Source organism: Exserohilum turcica, assembly GCF_000359705.1.
Source record: "Exserohilum turcica Et28A unplaced genomic scaffold SETTUscaffold_2, whole genome shotgun sequence".
NCBI lineage: Eukaryota > Fungi > Ascomycota > Dothideomycetes > Pleosporales > Pleosporaceae > Exserohilum > Exserohilum turcicum.
Genome location: NW_007360025.1, coordinates 2,154,242 through 2,176,129, shown reverse-complemented (window position 1 = coordinate 2,176,129; position 21,888 = coordinate 2,154,242). Strand labels below are relative to the sequence as shown.

The window sequence follows — 21,888 nt, the reverse complement described above, 5'->3', positions numbered from 1 at the left end:
ACAGCGCACACAGACACGGCGGACGGGCGGGCGGACGGGCAGCGAGGACTGTAGGGTAGTGGGTGGAGGTGGAGGTGGAAGGTCGGGTAGGGAAGAAGAGAGGGCGGCGGGCGGCGGGCGAGACAGACAGAGGTGGGCGTGGCGTGCAAATGCCTGCCAGGGCTGCCAGGGCACAGCGGCCGCGAGAGCGAGTGCGAGTGGGGACAGGCACAGGCACAGGCACAGGCACAGGATGGGGATGGGGATGGGGGACAGCCGCTGTATGTGTGGCGGGTGATGTCAGGGAGGCTCCGCCTGCTCGTACTACGACATGGGCGCAGAGCTCGTGTGAGTGTGAGTCTGAGTGTGGGCGTGTCTGGTGTGCGTGGGTGTGGGTGTGGGTGTGTACTGTATGTGTGGTGGTGGTGGGCGTGCTTGGAAGGGCTCGACCGCTTCGACCCTCGCTGGTGACGGTCCCCACTCCAAAAATATACCCTTCTTTTTCGTTTTGGGTTCGGGGATTTGTCGCCCCTAGTCAGTGCGCGCGCAGACAGACAGGCAGACAGGCAGGCGGCAACAGCAGTAGCAGCAGCCACGCCCATGTATCCATCCCTCTAGCATGTCCGGTGTATGTATGTATGTATGTATCTCTGTCGGTCTGTATGTATGCATGTATTGCTTCCGTCGCCAGCACACGACAGCTCAGCACCGCCCAGCCCAGAGGCGCTGGAACGCCAGAAGCCCCGTCCCAGATTGGGCCCGTCGATCTCGCGGCCATGGCGGCCAACCAACGGCCGCGGCCCCTGCTCTTAACCACCGTCTCCTCCTAGCCGCAAACGCCACCCACCCGCTCACCCACTCGCTCACGCCGGCCGTCAAGACGTGTACCATGAAGCATCCATCTCTCGCCCGCCGCTCACCTCAGCTTATCGGATGCCTGCCACGGGCCGCCCTTTGCGGTGCCTGGCACGCCAGCGCCAAAAGAACAAAGTTTGCTGCAAAAAAGAAGGAGAAAGACCATGGCCGGCCACCGCCAAAAGCAACGCTGCAAAACTCCGTCATTTCCACGCCGCCCCCTCGCGCGCACGCAGGCGGGCGGTACGGTGCATTGCAGTGCGCGCTGCAGAAAGTATCAACATTCAGCGCGACACGTCGGCCTTGCAGGGCCAGCAGTGGGCGTCGCTAGCTGGGCCTGCCGTCACGAAGCCATATCTCCCTCCAATGGCACCCGCGCGACGTCGAATCCTCCCTGCAGCAGACGCAGTCGACGGCGCACACAAGTGGGAGCGTTGTGGTTGCTGCCCTCTCCCCAACTCAGGTACCCGTGTCTCGACCGCGCACGTTTCTCGCCTTGCGTCTCCGCTTTTGTACGTCTCACTACATATGTCTACTGTCCGCCTACATGCAGTAGACACACGACACTAGGTCGACATGCCTACACCTCGACGACACCCAGGCATACAGAGTCCCAAGGGGGGTTCCTGGCCGCGCTGCCCCTCGTCTCCGCGCTCCTTGTCGTGCCTGCCCAGCGCGGTGCAACGCCCAAGGCGAGCCTTGGTGATGTTTCAAATGCACAGTGCTGTGTTTTGTCGTGTGCCTTGGCCGGCTTGTGCACGCCCTGCCCCCAAGCGCGCACGTCCTGCAAGAGTGCAATCCCGTGTGCCGCCTTCTCGGCGGTCCGCAGCCATCGACTCATTGCACGGCGGCGGCGGCAGCAGCAGCAGCAGGGCAAGGGCAAGGGCACGCCGGGCCAGGGCACGCCAGGGCAGGGGCCGGGGAACAGGGAACACCAACTGTCACACCTACGTCAATTTTGATTTTGCATCGCTTAGTCAGTTCCGCCACGCCTCGACGTCCAAACCGCCCCCCCCCCAGTCAGAGTTTGGTTCCCTGGGACAAAGCCTAAACTTACCTACCCTCCCCGCCGCTCCCTACAGATTAATACGCCCAACCCAGCCCGCCTGCGCTGGTGCTGGCTAGATAACGACGGCTAAACACACCATTGCTCGCCTTCTTGGTCCATTGCCCGCCTAGTGTCCACTGACACAGTCCGCCGTTTGGTTGGCCCAGCTCGTCATACATCCAAGGGCTGGTCCATCGCCGGCACAAGCCCCAGCAAATGCAGGGAACGCAGCGCGTCCCCAGAAGCAAGAAAAAAATTATCGTCCTATCTGCTCACTACCACAACCCTGACCCGGAACTTGGCTGCTCGGCTTCATTGCCCAATGCTCCATAGTCGTCCACGCACGCTTACATTCTACATACGCCCGCCAAAGCCTGACGCATGGCGGCTGCCACAACAGCACACCAATACCGCCTTGCATCCGGCCAGCATGCTGCTACTAGCTGTACTCGTCGCGCTGAGTCACAGCGTTGCATCTCCGGCATGCGAGAGACCACCCCAGCCCGCGATACCTTTTTCCTGGTGCCTGCCCCACACGACAACTATGTTTCAGCATACTAGCCTCAGAGTAGCTGTGCTAACCCCATCTCGACATAGACTCGATGCACAATTGTTGAGAGCGCCTCACTGCCATGATATCACCACGCCCTTCTCCTTCAAATCTCGTCCTATTCGTCTTCGTTGACTCGCAACATGTACAGCGCCCGGTGCCACCGATGCCCCATGTTCCTTGCTTCATTTTCCGCATCCTTTGACGCATGCAGAGCTCCATTCTCACCGCGTGTTGCGGTACTACGCGTCATACGATATACACGAAATCGAAAAAAAAAACAAATCGAGACAACAAATGCACGACCGCCTTTGCTATAGGCAAACAGCCATCAGCGGCCTACCCAGGCTTTTTTTTATGTGACACGAAAAGCCTAACAGCCATGTCGTTCCTGACACCTCGATGCAACATTGCCAGAAGGCAGTGTAGTAGGTTGTCTACACAAGCTTCTTGACAATACCAAAGCACGGTGTACTCGATTGGTATCAACACGCGAGCCTGAACTCATGCAAGATATGAACATCGAACCACGAGTACTGGTGATTTGAAAAAATAAATGCCCCCTGGCGCAATAAAGTTTCCAATCACAGTCTGACAGTAGGGTTGACGTGGGCAACAGTCAAGACCGCTCAAACTGAGTGAGACGATCTTTTGGCTGCTCTGTCAGAGACTAGCGAGGGGGCGCACACTCGACCATGTTTGCATCTCGCTCAAGGCACCATCACAAAGGAGTCGCATGTAGCGATAGACTACGACTACAGAGACATGCACGACGCGCAAGCAGCGGTAAAGGTCGCTGCTTATCGCCAACGTCCGGTCACGTCTGAGTTGCTGGAGTGGATTCGTGTGTTGTTCCGCGTTACCCGATTAGGAAAGGTCCAGCCCCAACGTGCCTTGCCAACAAAGCGCTCCACTGTGTAAACAAACACGGCCGACTCACATGAACACCGCCACCCCGCACTCCTGACCAGCGACAGCCAGAAAGCAACGACAGAGACACGACCATCCGACCACGGTCGCTCACAACAACACCATGTCTTACAACGGACGCATGAGCATGGCGCGCACCACTACGCACAATCAGCGGGCACCTCCGGTGAATGAACACGATGCCTTTATCACGCTGGTTTGTCCGCACGCCTCGTCGAGCCCCACCACATGCTAACCTGCATAGCCCGACCATGAAATCGCGGGCTGCATAACAGACATTGGCATCCAGTTCAGCGTATCGGACCTACAGAAGCCCAACCCCCAGATTATACAAAAAGTCTTCGAATGGCTCGCCGAGCTGCTCATGAACACAACGCGCGAGGTGGTTGCGCCGGCGGTGCGCGCCGCTGCCGAAGACATGTGCGGAGGGGACTCGGAGCGGCTCTACCCCAGCGACACCAGAGACTTGATGGGTTTCTTTGTCATCCTGAGGAAGTTGTTGTGCGAGGTGAGTGTCATCCGAGAGGGCCGGTTGGGCGCTTTGCTGACAGGCGCAGTGCGGAATCCATGACTTTACCTTCAACGACCTGTACAAGCCCACTCATGGCCGCCTTGTAAAAATCTTTTCCTACATGATCAACTTTATCCGCTTCCGCGAATCGCAAACCGAGATCATCGACGAGCACTTCAACAAGGCCGAGCGTACCAAGCTCCGGATCGAACAGCTCTACAACGACAAGCAAGCTAAAGAGGCGCAATTGGCCGAACTCGAGCGTAACCGTGCCGCCACGCAAAGGCTGATGCAGGAAAAGGAGAAGCGCAACAACGAGCTCAAGACGCGACTGTTGGAACTGAAGAGAGGGCAAGAGGCAGTAGCGGAGAAGCTGGAGCGTGCTAAGCTCGAGCAGGACCGGCTGAAGAAGCTACTCCAGCAAAAGGTGGAAAACAAGGAGAATGTCCAGCGGGAGGTGCTGAAACTGAAGCCGTACACGCAACAGAGCCCAACGGCTCTGGAAGACTCGCTGCGCGACTTGAGCGACCGACTCACGGGCGACAAGACGCAAATCGACATGCTGGACCGCCGTGCTCGCGCCCTCCAGACGTCGACCGACTCATTCGCCGTTGTCGCTACCGACGTTACTTCGTGCACACGACTCCTTACCGACGTGCAAGCCGACCTTGGGCGGGAAGAGGAGGAGCTTGCAAAGGCGGCAAGACACCGAGATGCGCTAGCCGACCGGAGCAACAATGTGCGCGACGTGGAGCGGCAAGAGCGTCTGTTGCAAAAGCAATTGAGTAACATCAATGCCCGCACCGACAAACTCAAAAGCAAAGGCGACGAAGAGGCAGAACGTGCCCGGAAGCGCATGGAAGAGCTCCGAGAAACCCACGCCAAGCTGACCGAGGAGCGGGGCGAGAAGGGGCGCGAGATGGAGCGGCGGAGGGTGCGCATTGAGCAGACGGAGAAGAAGATGGCTGAGCTCAAGGACAACATTGAAAACGAGGTGCATTCGGCGCACGACGAGTACCTCAAGATGGAGAGCCACATCAAGCTGTACATCACGGAGATGGAGCAAAGCATATAGATTTTTCCTTGACTGGGGCGGCGACGGCGTTTGGGAGCGTGTTGCTTCTCTTCCGATACCACGAGATGATGTAGGGTGCTGGGATGTGATACCATGTAGTTTTGTCTGGATAGAACTGGTTTTGCCTTGTTTACTAGGACCTGTGTGTATGTAGGTGAAATGCTGGTTTTTGCCTCTGCCTCTGCCTCTGCCTCTGCCATGAGCGCTTGTCTCTCACCGCCCATTGGCAAGGCTGGGGACAAGAGACGATAATAGCGCATCCATGGGTCCAAGTGGGCAGCCAAGGTTGGGGCAAGGCCAATACGGAAAGCGGTTTGGTTAGGTATCGCGGTTGGCAAGCAGCAATATCCATGTGCATGGGGGGTCGCGAGTGGAGCCGCCGGCTATGGTGAAGGCATACACACATGTTTGGCCTTTTACACGCACACGGTAACAGTAGTTGCAAGCGAGCAACGACGCATGCGGTACCACGGTCATGCTTGGCCGGCGACACTAAGAATTGTAGTAAGATATTACTGCTATGTAGTCATTGCAAGTCACATGAAAGTCACATGCAAGGGTCCTGGGCGGTGCTGCCGTGTGCATGCATGCGCTCGACCATGGGTTGGAGCAGCCTTCAAAGGGAACATCAAAGCCACGAATGGATGCATGCATGAATCACCAGCGAGCAATGGCGGTTCCCCGGTTCACAGGTGCCTTTTTTCGCAATCGGGGTGGCGGGCGACACTGAAGCAGAACTGTGGTTGCAGGCAGGAATGCGAAGGCAATGCCGCGCAGTGTTTTTTTTTCCTGCATGCAAACCATCCAAGTAGATTGCATTTGTGATTCGTTACCTCAGGCCTAGTGTAGTCGCACCCATTGCCACCCACGCACCGATAACCCGTCGCGGCCCAGGACCAAGCTGCCACTGCTCGCAGCCCTCTTGCTACCGGGTGTGCTGTGCGTGTACGTGTGGTAGGCCAGCAGCTAGACCCCCAGGGCTTGCGCATACGTGTAGTGGTGGGCGAGAGCGAGAGCGAGCGGGGTGTGAGGGCCATTGCATTGCCAATGAGCAGACGCTGATTGCGTGACTCAAAAGCAAGTACCGGAATTCGGGAGCGTCGACTGACTTTCTCCAGGTTTGTGGAGACGTGCAATAGCTGTGGGAGCGGGAAAAAGACCTGTACTCCGCCTTCTGTGCATCAAAAGAGCCTCGTCTCGTTGGTCGCCCCACCCCGCATGGGCGAAGCCGGCCTAGCGGCGCTACAGGCCCGATCCCGGCTCTGACGCTTTCATCATTGCTATACGCAGCAGATTTTTGTCCTTGACTCACCTTGGACTCTACCCAGGCATTCAAATACAGCCCTTTGCCCGCCCATCCTCCTGCACTCTTCAAGCAAACACACACACGCACACACGCACACACACGCACACACGCACACACACGCACACCCCCTCTGCCCAGCATGTGTCCCCCCACCGAAGAAACGCCCGCCGCCAACGGCCATAGCAACGGCACCAACGGTACACCTGTCAGCAAGGAGGGCTTCACGGGTGTCCACACCAAGCAGAACCCTCACCCGTCCCACCGCAGCCCATACCAGCCCGTGGGCGACTTCTTGTCCAATGTTGGGCGTTTCAAGATCATCGGTGCGTCTCCAATGCCATCCCTCACCGTCGCCAGATTCCCACGCGATGATTTTGCTGCAAGACAATCGCTAACCTTTCTTCTACCCATGCAGAGAGCACACTACGAGAGGGCGAGCAATTTGCCAATGCCTACTTTGACCTCGAGGCCAAGATCAAGATTGCCAAAGCGCTCGACAACTTTGGCGTGGACTGTAGGCACCTGCTCCGCCGCGCTGGGCCTGCAAAATCCAGTCGCTAACCAATCCCCAGACATTGAAGTCACCAGTCCCGCTGCCTCGGAGCAGTCAAGAAGGGACTGCGAGGCGCTGTGCAAGCTTGGAGTATGTTTTAGGAACGACCTCATAGCGAGAATGCGGGCTAACAAATTTCCAGCTGAAAGCCAAGATTCTCACGCACGTACGATGCCACATGGACGACGCCAGAATTGCCGTCGAGACGGGTGTAGATGGTCTCGACGTTGTCATCGGAACCTCGGCATACCTCCGCGAGCACAGCCATGGCAAGGACATGACATACATCAAGAACACAGCGCTCGAGGTTATCGAGTTTGTCAAGAGCAAGGGCAAGGAGATCCGCTTCAGCTCCGAAGACTCGTTCCGATCAGACCTGGTCGATCTTCTTTCCATCTACAGCGCCGTCGACAAGGTTGGCGTCGACCGTGTTGGTATTGCCGACACGGTTGGCTGCGCGTCTCCCCGTCAGGTCTACGACTTGGTCCGAACTCTCCGTGGTGTCGTTTCGTGCGACATTGAGACGCATTTCCACAACGACTCTGGCTGCGCCATTGCAAACGCCTTTTGCGCTCTCGAGGCCGGAGCCACGCATATTGACACCTCGGTCCTGGGTATTGGTGAGCGCAACGGTATCACGCCTCTTGGTGGCTTGATGGCTCGTATGATTGTGGCCGACCGCGAATACGTCACGAGCAAGTACAACATCAAGGCGCTCAAGGAAGTCGAGGACCTGGTCGCCGATCTCGTAGAAGTCAACATTCCATTCAACGTGAGTCATTCTGCAAAGCCGAGGTGCTTTGGATGAGAAACTAACACTTACAAAGAACTACATTACCGGATTCTGCGCCTTTACCCACAAGGCTGGTATTCACGCCAAGGCCATCTTGAACAACCCCTCGACCTACGAGATTATCAACCCTCAAGATTTCGGCATGTCGCGATACGTCCACTTTGCCAGCAGGCTTACCGGATGGAACGCGATCAAGAGCCGTGCCGAGCAGCTTGGCCTGAAGATGACGGACGCGCAGTACAAGGAATGCACTGCCAAGATCAAGGCCATTGCAGACATCCGCAAGATTGCTCTTGATGACACCGACTCGATAATCCGCACGTACCACAACAACCTCCACACGACAGAGGAAGTGCCGCTTCTGCCCGGCATGACGGAAGAAGAAAAGGCCAAGTTTGCCCAGGCTGAGGCTGAGCTGAGTGGTGTGAACGAGAAGAGGGAGCTCGATGCCACGGCCGATGCACAAGCCGAGGTGCCTGTTGCTAAGAAGAACAAGGTTGTCACGGTCTCGTAAGCACCCAGCCGAACTGTATATATGGGGTGCTTGGAGTTTGCCACATGCGTTAGCTTTTCTTTTTCACTTCCGCGGATTGTCTTTTATCTTTTTTGAGCAGGCTCGCATTTGTTCCGGCCACGGAAAAGTTGGTGGGTTTTTTGATACCGATAGGCATGTAGGCAGCTGGCACAATGTGCCGCATTTATGAGCAACAATCAAAGTTTAGACATGAAGCCAGATGGATGGCCTTTGGCAGTGCTTTCGCCTCCGATGCCGCGGCCAATCAGCATGCACGCGGCGTGAGCACGTGACACATCGGACCCTGATTGACATGGGGGCTGAGGATGCGGTGCGTACTTGAAAGAGCCCGATCACCCTCGCTTTCCAGAAATCTACCGACACATTTTGATTTTGCTCCTCCAAGACACTGTTGCTTCTCCAAGATGAGCGCTACGCAGACCGTCACCCAGCAGCCCGAGATTACGGCAGAGAATGTTCTGCGCCTGTTTCCCGAAGTCAACACTTCGCTCATTGGGGGGTCGCACAACTCGGCCACAAGTGACAATGCGCTGCAAGGCTACGACGAGGAGCAGATACGGCTGATGGACGAGGTGTGCATTGTCCTGGACAACAACGATGTCCCCATTGGCAGCGCAACCAAAAAGCTCTGTAAGTGTTTGCGCCGGGTGGCGTATCGCGCGAGGCGACATGGCACTGACAAAGACAGGCCACCTCATTGAGAACATCGACCGAGGACTCCTCCACCGCGCCTTCTCGGTCTTCCTCTTCGATTCCCAGAACCGCCTGCTCCTGCAGCAGCGCGCGACGGAAAAGATTACCTTCCCGGACATGTGGACAAACACTTGCTGCTCGCATCCGCTAGGCATACCTGGAGAGACGGGTGTCGGGCTGGACGAGTCGGTCCAGGGCGTGCGTCGCGCAGCAGTGCGCAAGCTCGATCACGAGCTTGGTATCAAGGCCGAGCAGGTGCCTATTGACGACTTCAAGTTTCTCACACGGATACACTACAAGTCGCCAAGCGACGGCAAGTGGGGCGAGCATGAGAGTAAGTCGGCGTGCTGTTCTGGAGGGGGGGGGGGCCTGGTCGTGACGAACGAGTACTCACAATTGCCCAGTTGACTACATCCTCTTCATCAAGGCCGACGTTGACCTGAACGTGAACCCCAACGAAGTGCGGGACTCGAAATTCGTTTCGCAAGAGGACCTCAAGGCCATGTTCCAGGACAAGTCGCTGAAGTTTACGCCCTGGTTCAAGCTCATCTGCGAAAGCATGCTGTTCGAGTGGTGGAACCATGTCGACTCTGGGCTGGACAAGTACATGGGTGAGACGGAGATCCGGCGCATGTAACGCGGGAGAGGGGGGCTTCCGAAATGAGGCGACACGCGCAATGCCCGATCGGCTTCGATAGATAGCACGGCTGCGGCTATCCAACCAGATTGTTTGAGCAATTCCCACGCCAATTACTTGTTTGGCCCTATCGTGCGTAGGTGTACGTCTTTCTTATCGGCACGGTGCCATGTGACGTTGAACAGCCATTGATCTGCACCAGCCCCTCAGCCCGCATATCGCTGCTTGATAAAGTGATTGGCGGCTTGAAGCTGAAGACGCAAAGTCTGACCTAATGATAATACTATCCAGGACCCGTCTTCACGAGTGCGAGCGCCCCGGATGTGGACAGAGGGCTGCGCTTGTCTGTTCCGGGGAGGTCCAGCCGATGTCAGCTCCCTCTCCACCTCGCTGAAGTTCATGAGAAGACGAGTGCCAAGGCCATACTCTCTGACCTCAACATGTTGCCACCGAGCCAGCCAATAGACAAAACAAAGTGAATCAGCAAACATGGAGTGAAGCAACGTGCGTGTTGAGCCGCATCGGTCCGCTGTGCGGGTTGGGGGGGGGGGGGGTCGGGGGTCACCCGGCGAACGGCAAGGGTGAATACCTTGTGGTCTGTTGTTGCGTACTTACGTACGTACATGGCGCTTCGGCATATGGCGGGCTTGACCAAGCTTCTAGCGCCGAGGATGCCTTGGGGGGGGGGGGGCGCTACCCGGATAGGATAGTCCTCGGGGTATATCAATAGGCGGCTGTCTCCCCCCCAAAGCTTCTGGCTCTGCTTCAAACAAGGACTACACTTGCCACTGGCCCAAGACTCGTCCGCCGTCGCCGTCGACCAAGCATATCGCAGCCGCTTACTGCAAGCCCCCCCACGACTCACGTACTCGGCTGCAGCCAGGTCACTTCTACGACACGCTGCTTCTGCCGCTTAACCTCAGCCAAGCATCGCACGGCTGTGCTGTCAGTGGTCTTGTGACCGAGTCCTCAACGAGTAAAAAGCAACGTCGAAACCTCGTGCCAGCCATACCTCAACGCCCAATCCAGTCCACGGACGCAAGACTTACACGTCAATAACGCAACACGCATATAGCCGGTGCAGGAAGATCCCGTCGGTCGGATCCCCCTTACCACCACCACCACCACCAAGACTGAATTCAAAAGGGAGCTCATTGAGCCTCACCCCTTGATGTCGGTTGATCTCCGTCAAGCTTTCACTTCTCTACGCTACCCATCTCGAGTCGAAACAGTCTCGAGATCGCAGCTCTCTAGAGTGCATACAGGAGATTTAAATCGCCCCGCCAAAACATAAACACCAAGACATTGACAAAAGGTATACCATATGGCAGGCAATCGACGGTCACGGCTCCTGCTCAGCCCACGGCGACCATTGGCCAACAAACCAGACTAATGTCGATATCTAGTAGCGTTGTTTGAACACCAGGACGTCTCTTGCTAGATAGACTGCGGTTCGAGTGACTAACGCACCCAACCCCCCCCCACTCCCCCTTCGACAAGCCTGATTGTCCAGCCCTGCGGGGAACACTTCACGCTGGCGTATTCGACGACTGTGCCCATTACCAAACGAAGCGGCAGATCCCATTTGAATACTAGTAGAAGCTTACGCAGTAAACCACAATCATGGCGAAGACCATTTCAGCTGTCACGCCCGTCGGGTGTAGTTTTGCAGTGGAGCCTAAATCGGCATCAAACTTGAGGGCTGCTAACATTAGGGTGCATGAAGTGCCTGCTAGCATCAAGATTGTAAAGAAGAAGGCGGCAGCCACTGTCTTGCCACCACTGACTGAAGGTGTCCGTGTTGTGACGACTGCCGAGTACAAGCAAGCAGCAGCTTGTCTGGCCGAGGCGTTTAATGAAGACGACGTTGTCAGGTACTTTGTTGACGTGCCCGACCTTGCCCACTGGAGTGAAGAGCAAAAGTGGGGGCTGCATGTGGAGATTCTCGAGTACATCACGTATGCTCACATCCTCAAGGGACTGGTGACTACAGCTGGCAATTTTGAAGCAGTGGCGCTGTGGTACGTAGGCCGAGTGGCATCATGGCCCAAAGGAAGACCAAGCTGACATGTGTTGCAGGCTGCCACCAGGCCAGAACATGGACGATTATCTGACCATGTTCCGCTCGGGCATGTGGCGCCTAAACTACCGCCTCTCTGCCGAGGGCAAGCGGCGCTTCTTTGACGAATTCCTGCCCTTGCTCCATGACACGATGCATAATACGCTCGGCGATCGGGAATCCGAGGCGTGGTACCTTGTTTACATTGGCACCAAGCCAAGTGGGCGTGGCAAGGGCCATGCCCGCCGGCTGATTGAGCATGTGACCAAGGTGGCAGACCGCGAGGGCAGGCCGTGTTACTTGGAGTCGAGCAATCCGGTCAATCCCCCGATCTACCGCAAGTTTGGCTTCGAGGAGACGCGGACGGTCAATCTGCAGCGGGGTGGACGCAACATTCCCATGGACATTATGGTCAGGGAGCCTGTGACGGCGGGAGAGAAGCGCGCATTGTAAAGAGGGCGAGTTAGTGCTGGATTGAGGAAAAGCACCGATTCAACAGGTGGTTTTGAGGGAGATACAAGTGGGTTAGGGGAGGGGGCGGCGTTGCGGGGTCCTTCAACAGGGCCCAGCTGGCACTTTGCACATGTCTTTTTTTTTCTCTTTCTTTTTTCCTTCTCTTCCTCTCGTCTCTGTCTCTCTCTCTCTCTGCCGCTCTCCCACACACACACTGTCGTTCTCGTTCACTCTTCTTCTTCTCAGATAGGCTCGTTAGTGTGGCTTTGCAAGGATACAATCTAGTCGCACAATGCTTGCAGGCGTGACGCGTGGCGTGAAAGGTGAAGTGGTGAGGAGTCGAGCCAAGGTGAGGATGCGAGAAACGGGTTGGCAACAGTCCGAGTATGAGGCGTTTCAGCTCGCAATGCCGTGTGGAGTAAGGGAAGGCAGGGCGCTGGGGGGGGAGGGGGCGAAATGAGATGTACTAGCACTAGGAGGGCATGGGTAATCAACACCACGTGCTCGCAGGGCAAGGCTTATCGTGGAGAGGCAAAGACGGGATGCGAGGGATGACAGGAGAGATTAGCGGTGGAGCTGGGCAATAGCAATGGTGGCAGTGCCGGCTGGACGACAAATTGCGGTGTCATGAAACGCGCACTGCCATGGTTGGCCAGCAGCCAAACTCACGCCGCCCTCAATCTCCCTCCTGAACCTTTTTGGAACCCCACGGGTTTTTTGCTTTGCTGCCCCCTCCCTAGCTCACACATACGTCTTCTTCTCCTTGTTTGCTTGCTTGCTTGCTTGCTTGCTGAGCTTACACTCGCTCTATTACTGTGGCCCCGTGACTGTTTTTGTCTCTCTCTCTCTCTCTCTCTATCTCTCTCTCTATCTCTCTCTCTTGCTCGCTCTCATTCTTGCTCTTGCTCTCCTTCTCTCTCCTTCTCTCTCTCTCCCCCCCGCTGCCTCTCGTAGCCTCACCGACCCCCCTCCTCGCTCCCTCCACCCCCCCAATCTGCCAGCCCTAATCGATAAAAAAAAAGTGGTGTCTCCCCACTCGGTCCGCATCCGCACCGCTCGCTATCTTAACCTAACGCACCCCGCAAGCCTTGCCCAGCGACGCGTCGAGGGCCCTGCTAAGCTCATCGTGCAGCCTGCCAACTCACGCGGCCGAAGACTCTGCTGGATCCTGACGTTGCACTCCACGTACCATACCACACCACACCCCCAGCTGCTGTCTGTTGACACTCCGTCTTACTTTCACTCTCGCTCGCGCACACACGTCCCAGACACGCACTCTCTCCATCTCCATCTGCTGCTGCTGCTCGTGCTGCTCGTCGTCGCTCCCCATCGCTCCCCCATCTCGCCATGGTCGCCCAACGCCGGTACTCTGTCACAGGCCAAACTCCACCCGACGACGCCGAAGCCATGAAGGCGCGCTCTCCGAAACTGCAGCCGCTCGACACCAGCGTGCAGACACCGCCCTGCGGCTATTGTGACAACGGCGCAGATCTGGCCGCCACAAGTGAGGAGAGCGGGTCGGGGCAGCGGAGAGGCAGGAAAATGGGCCCGAATGGCACCATTGTACGCACGTCGAGCAAGCGATCGGCCACGCAGCTGCCGTCGCCCAGCTCGCCGTCGCAACAGCTGCCACAGAAGATTCCGCGATACCGGCTGAGCCATCATGGCCACGGCGACGTGGACATGGACTCGGACACGGATTCGGCTTCGGACACGACGGATGGGCGCGGAGAAGGCAGCGAGGCAGACGACGACCATGGCCTTGAAAGCCAGGCAACGTCGGTCCCCGAGACGCCCGAGTATTCACACGCTTGCAGTGGCCTGAGCCTGCCCGAGGCCACGCGCCTTGAGGGGCTGCGCCTGTATGCGGAGGAGAGGCCGGATGACGAGCACATGGACAACTATGCACTCTCACCGCCGCACTCGAGAAACAACAGCCTCAACTACACGCCGCTCGACGCCGCCAGCGAGCTGCAGGCTGATTGGGCGGCACACATTGCCCTGCACCAGGTCAAGCCCGAAACCACACACATGGAAGCCATGGAGCCACCGCCCACGGCCGCCCACGACCCCCTCACCTTTATCACGCTCCCGCCCGAAATCCGCCATCAAATCTACCGCAACTGCGACAACCTCGTCCTCGAAAAACCCCTCGTATACTGCATCTCGACGTTCAATGGCGAGATGCAGCACCCCCTCGCCTCCGTCTCCCGCCTCGTGCGCTCGGAAGCGCTCGCGATATTCTACAGCTACAATCTCTGGGTCATCAAGGTCGAGTTCAAGATGATGTACGAAGCCTTCCGAGACTGGATCATCCGACTTGGCGACGGCGCAGGCTTGCTACGGCTCATCAACTTCTCGGTGCGAGGCTCACTGTTCAAGCCCAAGAAGAGCCATACGCAGAGTGTGCTGATTCACGGCCATTTGGTGCAGCTTGCTCCTGGCGTCATTGGGCCGGCCGCGGGGTCGAGAGAGGAGCTGTACTGCCCACCCGATGGCGATGCGAGTTTCAAAATCGACCTCAGCGAGAAGTATGCCGGCGGGCGAGTACAGCTGGTGCGGAACGATGGCACAAGCGAAGCGGGCGAAAAGGCACGCGTGTACCTGTGCAAGATGATTGAAGGCCTTTGGGAGAAGAGGAGGGCCGGCACGCTCAATGGCCAGGACTGGATCACCATGGTGGACAATTTCCTTACCTTTATCGGGGGTTGGTGATGATGCTGCACATGGCGCGGTGGGTCGGGCGTCTTGTTTGACAGACCAAAAAAAAGTGAACATTTGGAGGGACTAGGCATTTCGGGCATTTCAAGCATCTCGTTTTCACACGTTTCTGCATGATGATAATGAGGAGAAGGAGGAGGGGCGTTATGCGAGGGAGGAGGTAATGCTGCATCACATACATAGCTGAGGCCTGTTGTCCTTTTTTTTTTCCTCTTGTTTTATTTTTGTGGAATTGGGTTTGCATCAATGATGATTTTTGATAATAACATAAATATACCCCCTGTTTGTTTTAGCACTTCAACTATAGCGAGTGTCATTTGACATGTTCAGCCTATAAGAGAGGCGTGTATAGGGCGTTTGTAGGGTGAGGCAAGCAAACAGGTAATCATTAGCCAAGAGCATGTCCGCCCTTTTCTCGGAAGACGGAAATGGACTTTGTCGGAGGGGACTAATAACAGGCCATTTCTTTTAGGCGTCCCGGCGTTCCGGACTTCTCCTTTTCCGCAGGTCGCGCGGGTGGCACGTGCACTGGAGTTTTGGGGGGGGGGTTTGTGTACAAAAACTCCATGTGCCCTCGTTGGGTGGGATTGAATCGACGACCGCCTGGTTTGGTGGGAAAGGAGCGCGTCGCGATAACAGTCTTTCCCGGTTCCAGCGACACAGACGTCTGTTCCGGCATATAACACACACATACAAAAAGACAAGAGGGAAAGAACAGAAACAGACGGCAAGCATGCGCATCCTGCTCGCCCTGGGCCTTGTGGCCGGGCTGCTCACGGCCCTCATGTACAGCCTCGAGTCGTCGCTCCCGAAATTCTACATTTTCTCGCCGACGGAACTGCACGCGCTCAGCGTCGAAGCCATTGACCGGCACGGCAACGATACGGCGGCTGTGGTGCAGCACATTGTCGACTCGCTGGCTGCCACGCACGGCGCACACATCAATCTCGACGAGGAATGGGTGTTTAACAATGCGGGCGGGGCCATGGGCGCCATGTATATTATCCACGCGTCCATTACCGAGTACCTGATTGTGTTTGGGACGGCGGTTGGGACCGAGGGGCATACGGGAAGACATACTGCGGATGGTAAGAACATGTGTTGCTATAGCCTTTTCTGGGGGAGGGATATAATTGCTAATGTGTGGTTTGCGCAGATTATTTCCATATTCTCAAGGGAGAGCAGATTGCGTATATGCCGGGTAAGGGGGTTTATGAGGCTGAGAGGTAAGTTTTTTTTTCATCGTCTTCTTGTTCCTCATGCCTTGGGGTGTTTGTTGGACGAGCGAGATATGGATATTCATGGGTGGACATGGTAAAGTGGCAAGTGGACTGACGGCCATGTAGATACCCTCAAGGCAGCGTGCATCATCTCCGCCGGGGCGATGTAAAGCAGTACAAGATGGAAAGCGACTGCTTTGCTCTCGAGTATGCTCGGGGGTGGATCCCGCTGATGTTGGGCTTTGGTTATGCTGATAGTAAGTCTTGGAGAGTCAGGGAGAGAGGGAGAGAGAGAGAGGACGTGGCTAACTTTGTGCGAATAGCTCTCACGAGTACGCTGGATTTCCCCACGTTGTGGCGCACGACGGTTATTACGGGCCGCGAGATGATTGGCAACTTGGTCAAGGGAAAGCTGTGAGGTGGTTGATTATGGAGAGTAGAAGAGGAATACAAAAGCAATGGTTGCATAGTGTTGTTTTGCCGTGTCTTGTTTGGAGTGATGGTACCAGGGTTGGCAGTCTGTTGTGTGTAGCTGCAGAGGGTAGAGATTGATAAGATGCCAGTGCAAGCAAGAGCGGGAAGCGTGGATGCAAGGGTACAGTCAAGCCATGTATGTATTATTAACTTCCGATGGACGAAAGAAAACCAAGCACAATGTATGTACATGTACACGACAAGGTGCAAGCAGAAAACTAAACACAGTTTTGAACAAAAAAAAAGGACTTTGTTTGGACTGGAATTAGAGTTTGATGTGCATTTCCAAATTTGTTTCCTTTGCGGGAGGAGGCCAAGAAAAGAATAGACTTTGGGCGGATGCTGCAGGTAAGCACATGGGCGCAACCTTGTGGGCGGGTGTGCCGAGAAAGGTGCATGACGGTGATGTTGGTGCGCGTGGATTGCTTGGCTTACACTTGGATTTATTCATGATTGTTCTTTCTTTCTTTCTCTTGGGGTGTGATGAAGAGGATCATGGGGAGGTGCAGCGGAGAAACAAAAAAATAAATAATACGCGTCATGGATTGTGGCGTAGGGCAGTTTCGCTGGTTTAGCACGAGTTGGCCAACAGGGGGGGGGGGCAAGGATTTTTTTCAACGGGTAGACGGCGTTGGCCAAGTGGGAGAGGGAGAGCAAATGGACGAACCACCAGGTTGCTTGCTGCATTCGTTTTCTTTTACGCCGTAGTGCCGCAGGGTGATGGAGATAAGACGTCATGGCTAGAGGGTTTTTTTCTTCTTTCTTTACCAGCCGTAGACATGGAACAAGACGCGACAATTTTTTTTCCCTGTTTGATCTGTTTGGCTGTTGTGCATGACACGAGGGATGCGCCGAGGGTTGGATGTGTTGGTGGTAGTATAAGGGAAATTCAGGGCTGGGCAAAGTTAGTATTCTGGGGGGTATAGCTGATGAAGAGCAAGACGGGAGGGAGGGAGAATGGCATGTTGCAGGAGTGGGAGTGGGAGGGGGAGTGGGAGCGGCTGAAGGGCACTAGACTATTCATGGCCGAGACCCTGGACAAGACATGGTGATGGGTGTGTGACGAGTGCGAGGAGCATGGCAGGCGTTTGAGGCTTGGGGAGATTGGAGGCCTTGTCCAAGTGAAGCTGAGTAACAAGTAGTGATGGCTTTGTGGCTGCTGGACGAGGGGGTGGCTGGCGGTGGTGGTGCAGGCAAAGGGGCTGGGCAATAAAAATAAGCACTGCCGGCGGCTCGACAAACAGGGCCAAGGTGGTGGTGGCGTATGCTGCATGCAGTAATGCTGGTTCCGATAATTGCGACGAGGCTATCGAGAGAGGGAGGCTGTTGGTGAGCGAGGCGCCCGTCGTCTCTGTGTGCATCTGTATGCACCCCCCCCCGTGCCAGTCAGGAATCAATAGCCAGCGATGTGTCTGCTACCACTACAGCTACAGCTACAGCCGCGAAACAATCGCCACATGTCATGTCTCGTCCTGCCGGCCGTCGTCGAGCGATGCGGCGGCTGAGATTGGCGAGACAAGGCGCGCGCATCATGGATGGTGGCGCCTTTGTCTTGGACATGGGGCGGCTCGTGGCATCTGAGGCACGGCCAAGACGGACGAGGCCAGTGGAATGGCCCGAAGCTGACGCGGTTTTTTCTCTCCTCCCTTGGGCCTATCCACACGTCTTGCCCAGAGTCGTCATAGTATACACTGCCGTCGAGTGCTAAGTATATGCCTATGCTGCACTGTGCCTGTGCCTGTGCCTGTGTCGGAGACGTGTCGTCATGGCCAGCGCTTGGTGGGCCAAGTATCCGGGCCGCCGTCTGGACGTGACGCACGCCGATATGCAGTTGCAGTGCGAACTAGGTGTAAATGGATCCATCTTGGATTGACAGCCGCCGCCGCCGTCGTCGTCGTCGTCCTCGCACGCTTACTTGGGCTTGCGTCAGTCGTGCTCCAGACCCTGATTCGCATCAAACCTGCTCGCTCGCTCTTCGCTCTTCGCTCTTCGCTCTTCTTCCTCCTCCATTTCTTGATTCCTGTTTGGTCCTGTTCTGCTCGTCCGTCGCTGCCATTCACTCACTGCCTGCTTGCCTGCCGATAACCACCTGCCCCCCCGTCCCCGTCGTCGCCCTCGCCCTCCTTCTCCTCCTTCTTCTTCTCCTCCTCCTCCTCCTCCTCTTCCCCGCCCATACTCGTCGCCGTCCGCCCGCTTTTCTTTTTCCCTTTGCTTGTTTTCTCCACGCGCCCAGGCCCAATCCCGCCTTTGTTTGCCGCCATCCACACATTGGTCGCGCCCGCGCCCGCAGTGACCATGCTCCCCTCGTTATCCCCAGCCTCGACTCTAGCAATAGCCATAGTCTCATTTCCCCTCGCACGCCTGGCCACAGCCCAGTCTCTATCCATATCGCCAGATGCAAAGGCCCCCGGCGCCGCCTCCGACTACATCAGCCCCTCGTTTGCCGGCTTTGGCATCGAGCCCTCGAACCTCTTCTCCTTCACCGGCGCCGACCAGACCAACCAGTTCTCCGTAAAGCTCCTGCAGAACCTCGCAGACTACTCGGGCGCCCCGCCCCACATTCGCCTGGGCGGAAACACGCAGGACTACATGCTTTTTGAGCAGACCAACCGACAGTTCGCATGGACCGCCAACAAGGACTCGACCGCCCAGGGCGTCCAGGCCGCCGACTCCATGATCATTGGCCCCAACTACTTTACCGCCCTCGACAGGTTTCCCAAGGACACGCCCGTCACGGTCGGCCTGAACATGGCCTACATGGAGAGCGACTGGCAGACGCGCATCACGACCATGGCTCAGGCTGCCGTTAACGGCATGAAAAACGTCAAGCTGTATTCGTTCGAGGTGGGCAACGAGCCCGATTTGTGGCTGCAGAACTCGTTCCGCTCCGGCACCTGGTCCGGAAAGACGTACACGGACCAATGGCTCGACCGCTGCGAGGCCATCTACAACAATGTCCTCCGAAATGCCAGCCTCCCCTCGTCCTTTTTCGAGGCTCCTTGCACCGCTTCGACAATCGGAACCACGTTTGAAATTGCCCAGTTGGTCGACGATGGCATCATGACGGGCAGGAATGGCGACAACTTCCTGTCGACATGGAACCAGCACGATTACTACTATTGTACGTCACTCTTCCCTCCCTCCCCCCCAACTAGCCGACGACTAACAAGCCGCAGTCATTGGAGTCACACCCACGCCTATTACTCTGGATGAACTCATGGATCTCGACACGACAAACACACAGTTCAAGTACTGGGAGAAGCAGGTCGGCATCGCCCTCAAGACCGGCCTGCCCTATGTCCTGCGCGAAATGAGCTCCATTGGTCCTATTGGCATGCCAGGCGTCAGCGACGCCTTTGGCTCCGCCCTCTGGACCATGAACTTTTTCCTCTACGCCGCCTCGATTGGCATCTCGTCTGTCGAAATGCACATGACAGACAACTCCAACGCCAGCGCCTGGCAGCCCATTCCCATGTATGGCCACGACACGACGTTTGTCCGCCCTCAGTACTACGCCCACGCCGCTGTTGCCCAAATCATTGGCAACGGCAATGGAACCACGCAGATTTACGCAGAAAACACGGGTAACGTTGGCAACGGCTACCACGGTCGCATCCGCGTATACAGTGCCTATGCAAATGACAAGCTGCAGTCTGTCACCATGATCAACTCCAAGCAGGCCAACGCCTCGACTTCGGACAAGGGCACCTTTACATTCAACCTAAATCTCGGCTCCGACAACGCAAACAAGGACGTCTACATTTCCTATCTCACGGCCGACGGCGCAGAGTCCCAGACGGGCGTCACGTGGAACGGCATGAGTTACGACGACGTCACGGGTGCCTCTTCTACCGTCGATAGCACCGTCACCATGACCACAACCGATGGCTCGGGCAAGCTCAGCGTTCCCGTCAGGGACACCCAGGCGGTTGTTGCCAACATTGGCTCCCAGCTGGGCGTTAACGCTGTCCTCAAGCCCGACGGCACACAATCTAAGAAGAGTAATGCTGCTTCGAGGTCGCTTGATAATGCCAATATCGCCATCTTCAGTGGTCTTGCCGCCATGTTGATATCACTAATGGCAGTGTAAATAAGGCGCGACTAGCACATGGCTTGTTTTCGTCTTTTTCGTTTCTTTTTCTCTCCATCTCTCCATCTTGTCTCTTTTGTCATCATCATCACAACAGCACTTGCATCACGGACCTTGCATATGCATTACGAATCGGCGTCAAGGATTGCTTTTTTTTGGGTTGGGAATGGGAAGAGGCCTTGCTACATGCAACAGACATGGTTGTTTGGATGAATGGAGAAACTTGAGTAATGGTTCTGGCAATATTGGAGGATCCATTCATCCACGCATTACTGCTTTTCAGCAGATACTAGGATTTGACTTGTTCTAGTTGGCTCTTTTTGGTTTTTTCTTTCATCGCTACACAGTTCAAGAACGGGAAAGAGGCGTATATAACAAGGCGCTTGGAGTGTGTGTATATACATGGAATTCTATCATGTGTATCTGTGCTACTTACCCTATGTGGTAGTAAACCAGAGAATTGTGAAGAATAGGCTCATTCTATTTTTGTTTGTCTCGTAGTGACCGGCCGATGGGTGTTGAGTGCTTCGCATATGGCCAAGCGAAGAGTATATTAATTTCCTTGTAGGTTCTTGATAGTACACTGACGTGGAAAGAAAGGATTACCAGGTGTAACCCCTGTTAATCTACTAAGATAAGCACTTTATCCTCATCAAGCCATGTCCCTGGTCCAAAGCAAAAGCGTCAGCATTATACACTGATCAACATGACAATCTGCCGACTGTAGATCTCTCCCTGAAAATCCCATCTCTATGCAATTCCATGTACATGGTAGCTACGGTAAGGGTTATCTTGGCGAATGAATAAATGCTGCAAGACATTGTAATAGGTATCGCAGGGGGGGAGACCTTATATATTACGAATACAATATTACGAATAGAAAGCGGGGAGATGACACCATGGCGGGGCAGGCATGTGTGGACATGGGCATGAGCATGGGCATAGCCATGGGGGTGGAATCGAGGAGCTATACACAGGGCTGCCAAGTGTCTCAGTAGTGTCTCTTGTCTGATGCAGCATGGTGAGTGAGCGCTATCCTGGCGGGCATGGAATCGAGTATTGCGTCTACGGCACGACAAGGAAGAAAAGGAGGCCTCTCTCTCTTGGAGAGGCGTGAGAGCTGTCTTGTAGTGCTAGTGATATGTGATAACATAGAGTGAATTCGACATTGACTTGGTACATTGCATAAACCACAAAAGGAAATTCAAAGGGTAGTAAGTGTGATTGTGAATCTCAAACTCGTGCCATTCATACACATAGTAACGCCTCTCGACGCCTTCAAACTGTGAAATTAGAGATCTTCCCGCTTGCGCTAATCGCAACTCGACCCTGGCTGTATCTGATTTGAACGGATAGTCATCGATCGCAAAAAAAAAAAAAAAAAAAAAAAAAAAAAAAAAGGGGAA

At 55.7% G+C, this 21,888-nt stretch overlaps 7 protein-coding genes across 7 annotated transcripts; all 7 read left to right on the top strand.

Moving 5' to 3' along the window:
- Positions 1-3,409: 3,409 nt before the first annotated feature.
- On the top strand, positions 3,410-4,948 carry SETTUDRAFT_178988 (uncharacterized protein; the record flags this gene model as incomplete). Its single annotated transcript, XM_008027434.1, has 3 exons — positions 3,410-3,558; positions 3,607-3,870; positions 3,914-4,948. Exons 1-3 carry the CDS (start codon positions 3,466-3,468, stop codon positions 4,946-4,948), a joined length of 1,392 nt encoding a protein of 463 aa, XP_008025625.1. The 5' UTR covers positions 3,410-3,465.
- A 1,400-nt stretch (positions 4,949-6,348) lies between these two features.
- On the top strand, positions 6,349-8,330 carry SETTUDRAFT_135723 (uncharacterized protein). Its single transcript, XM_008027433.1, has 5 exons — positions 6,349-6,577; positions 6,670-6,768; positions 6,827-6,897; positions 6,950-7,579; positions 7,635-8,330. Exons 1-5 carry the CDS (start codon positions 6,394-6,396, stop codon positions 8,112-8,114), a joined length of 1,464 nt encoding a protein of 487 aa, XP_008025624.1. The 5' UTR covers positions 6,349-6,393; the 3' UTR covers positions 8,115-8,330.
- A 145-nt stretch (positions 8,331-8,475) lies between these two features.
- SETTUDRAFT_115905 (uncharacterized protein) lies at positions 8,476-9,700 on the top strand. The gene is made up of 3 exons (XM_008027432.1): positions 8,476-8,765; positions 8,824-9,162; positions 9,233-9,700. Exons 1-3 carry the CDS (start codon positions 8,540-8,542, stop codon positions 9,463-9,465), a joined length of 798 nt encoding a protein of 265 aa, XP_008025623.1. The 5' UTR covers positions 8,476-8,539; the 3' UTR covers positions 9,466-9,700.
- A 1,388-nt stretch (positions 9,701-11,088) lies between these two features.
- SETTUDRAFT_31440 (uncharacterized protein) lies at positions 11,089-11,977 on the top strand (the record flags this gene model as incomplete). The annotated part of the gene is made up of 2 exons (XM_008026874.1): positions 11,089-11,486; positions 11,545-11,977. 2 exons carry the CDS (start codon positions 11,089-11,091, stop codon positions 11,975-11,977), a joined length of 831 nt encoding a protein of 276 aa, XP_008025065.1.
- A 1,222-nt stretch (positions 11,978-13,199) lies between these two features.
- Positions 13,200-14,976, top strand: SETTUDRAFT_41561 (uncharacterized protein). The gene has a single exon (XM_008026944.1). The coding sequence runs from the start codon at positions 13,325-13,327 to the stop codon at positions 14,690-14,692; it is 1,368 nt and encodes a 455-aa protein (XP_008025135.1). The 5' UTR covers positions 13,200-13,324; the 3' UTR covers positions 14,693-14,976.
- Positions 14,977-15,482: 506 nt separating this feature from the next.
- On the top strand, positions 15,483-16,336 carry SETTUDRAFT_88924 (uncharacterized protein; the record flags this gene model as incomplete). The annotated part of the gene is made up of 4 exons (XM_008027431.1): positions 15,483-15,786; positions 15,855-15,924; positions 16,045-16,175; positions 16,242-16,336. 4 exons carry the CDS (start codon positions 15,483-15,485, stop codon positions 16,334-16,336), a joined length of 600 nt encoding a protein of 199 aa, XP_008025622.1.
- Positions 16,337-18,750: 2,414 nt separating this feature from the next.
- On the top strand, positions 18,751-20,908 carry SETTUDRAFT_115897 (glycoside hydrolase family 79 protein). The gene is made up of 2 exons (XM_008027430.1): positions 18,751-19,513; positions 19,569-20,908. Exons 1-2 carry the CDS (start codon positions 18,982-18,984, stop codon positions 20,480-20,482), a joined length of 1,446 nt encoding a protein of 481 aa, XP_008025621.1. The 5' UTR covers positions 18,751-18,981; the 3' UTR covers positions 20,483-20,908.
- The last annotated feature ends 980 nt before the right edge of the window (positions 20,909-21,888 follow it).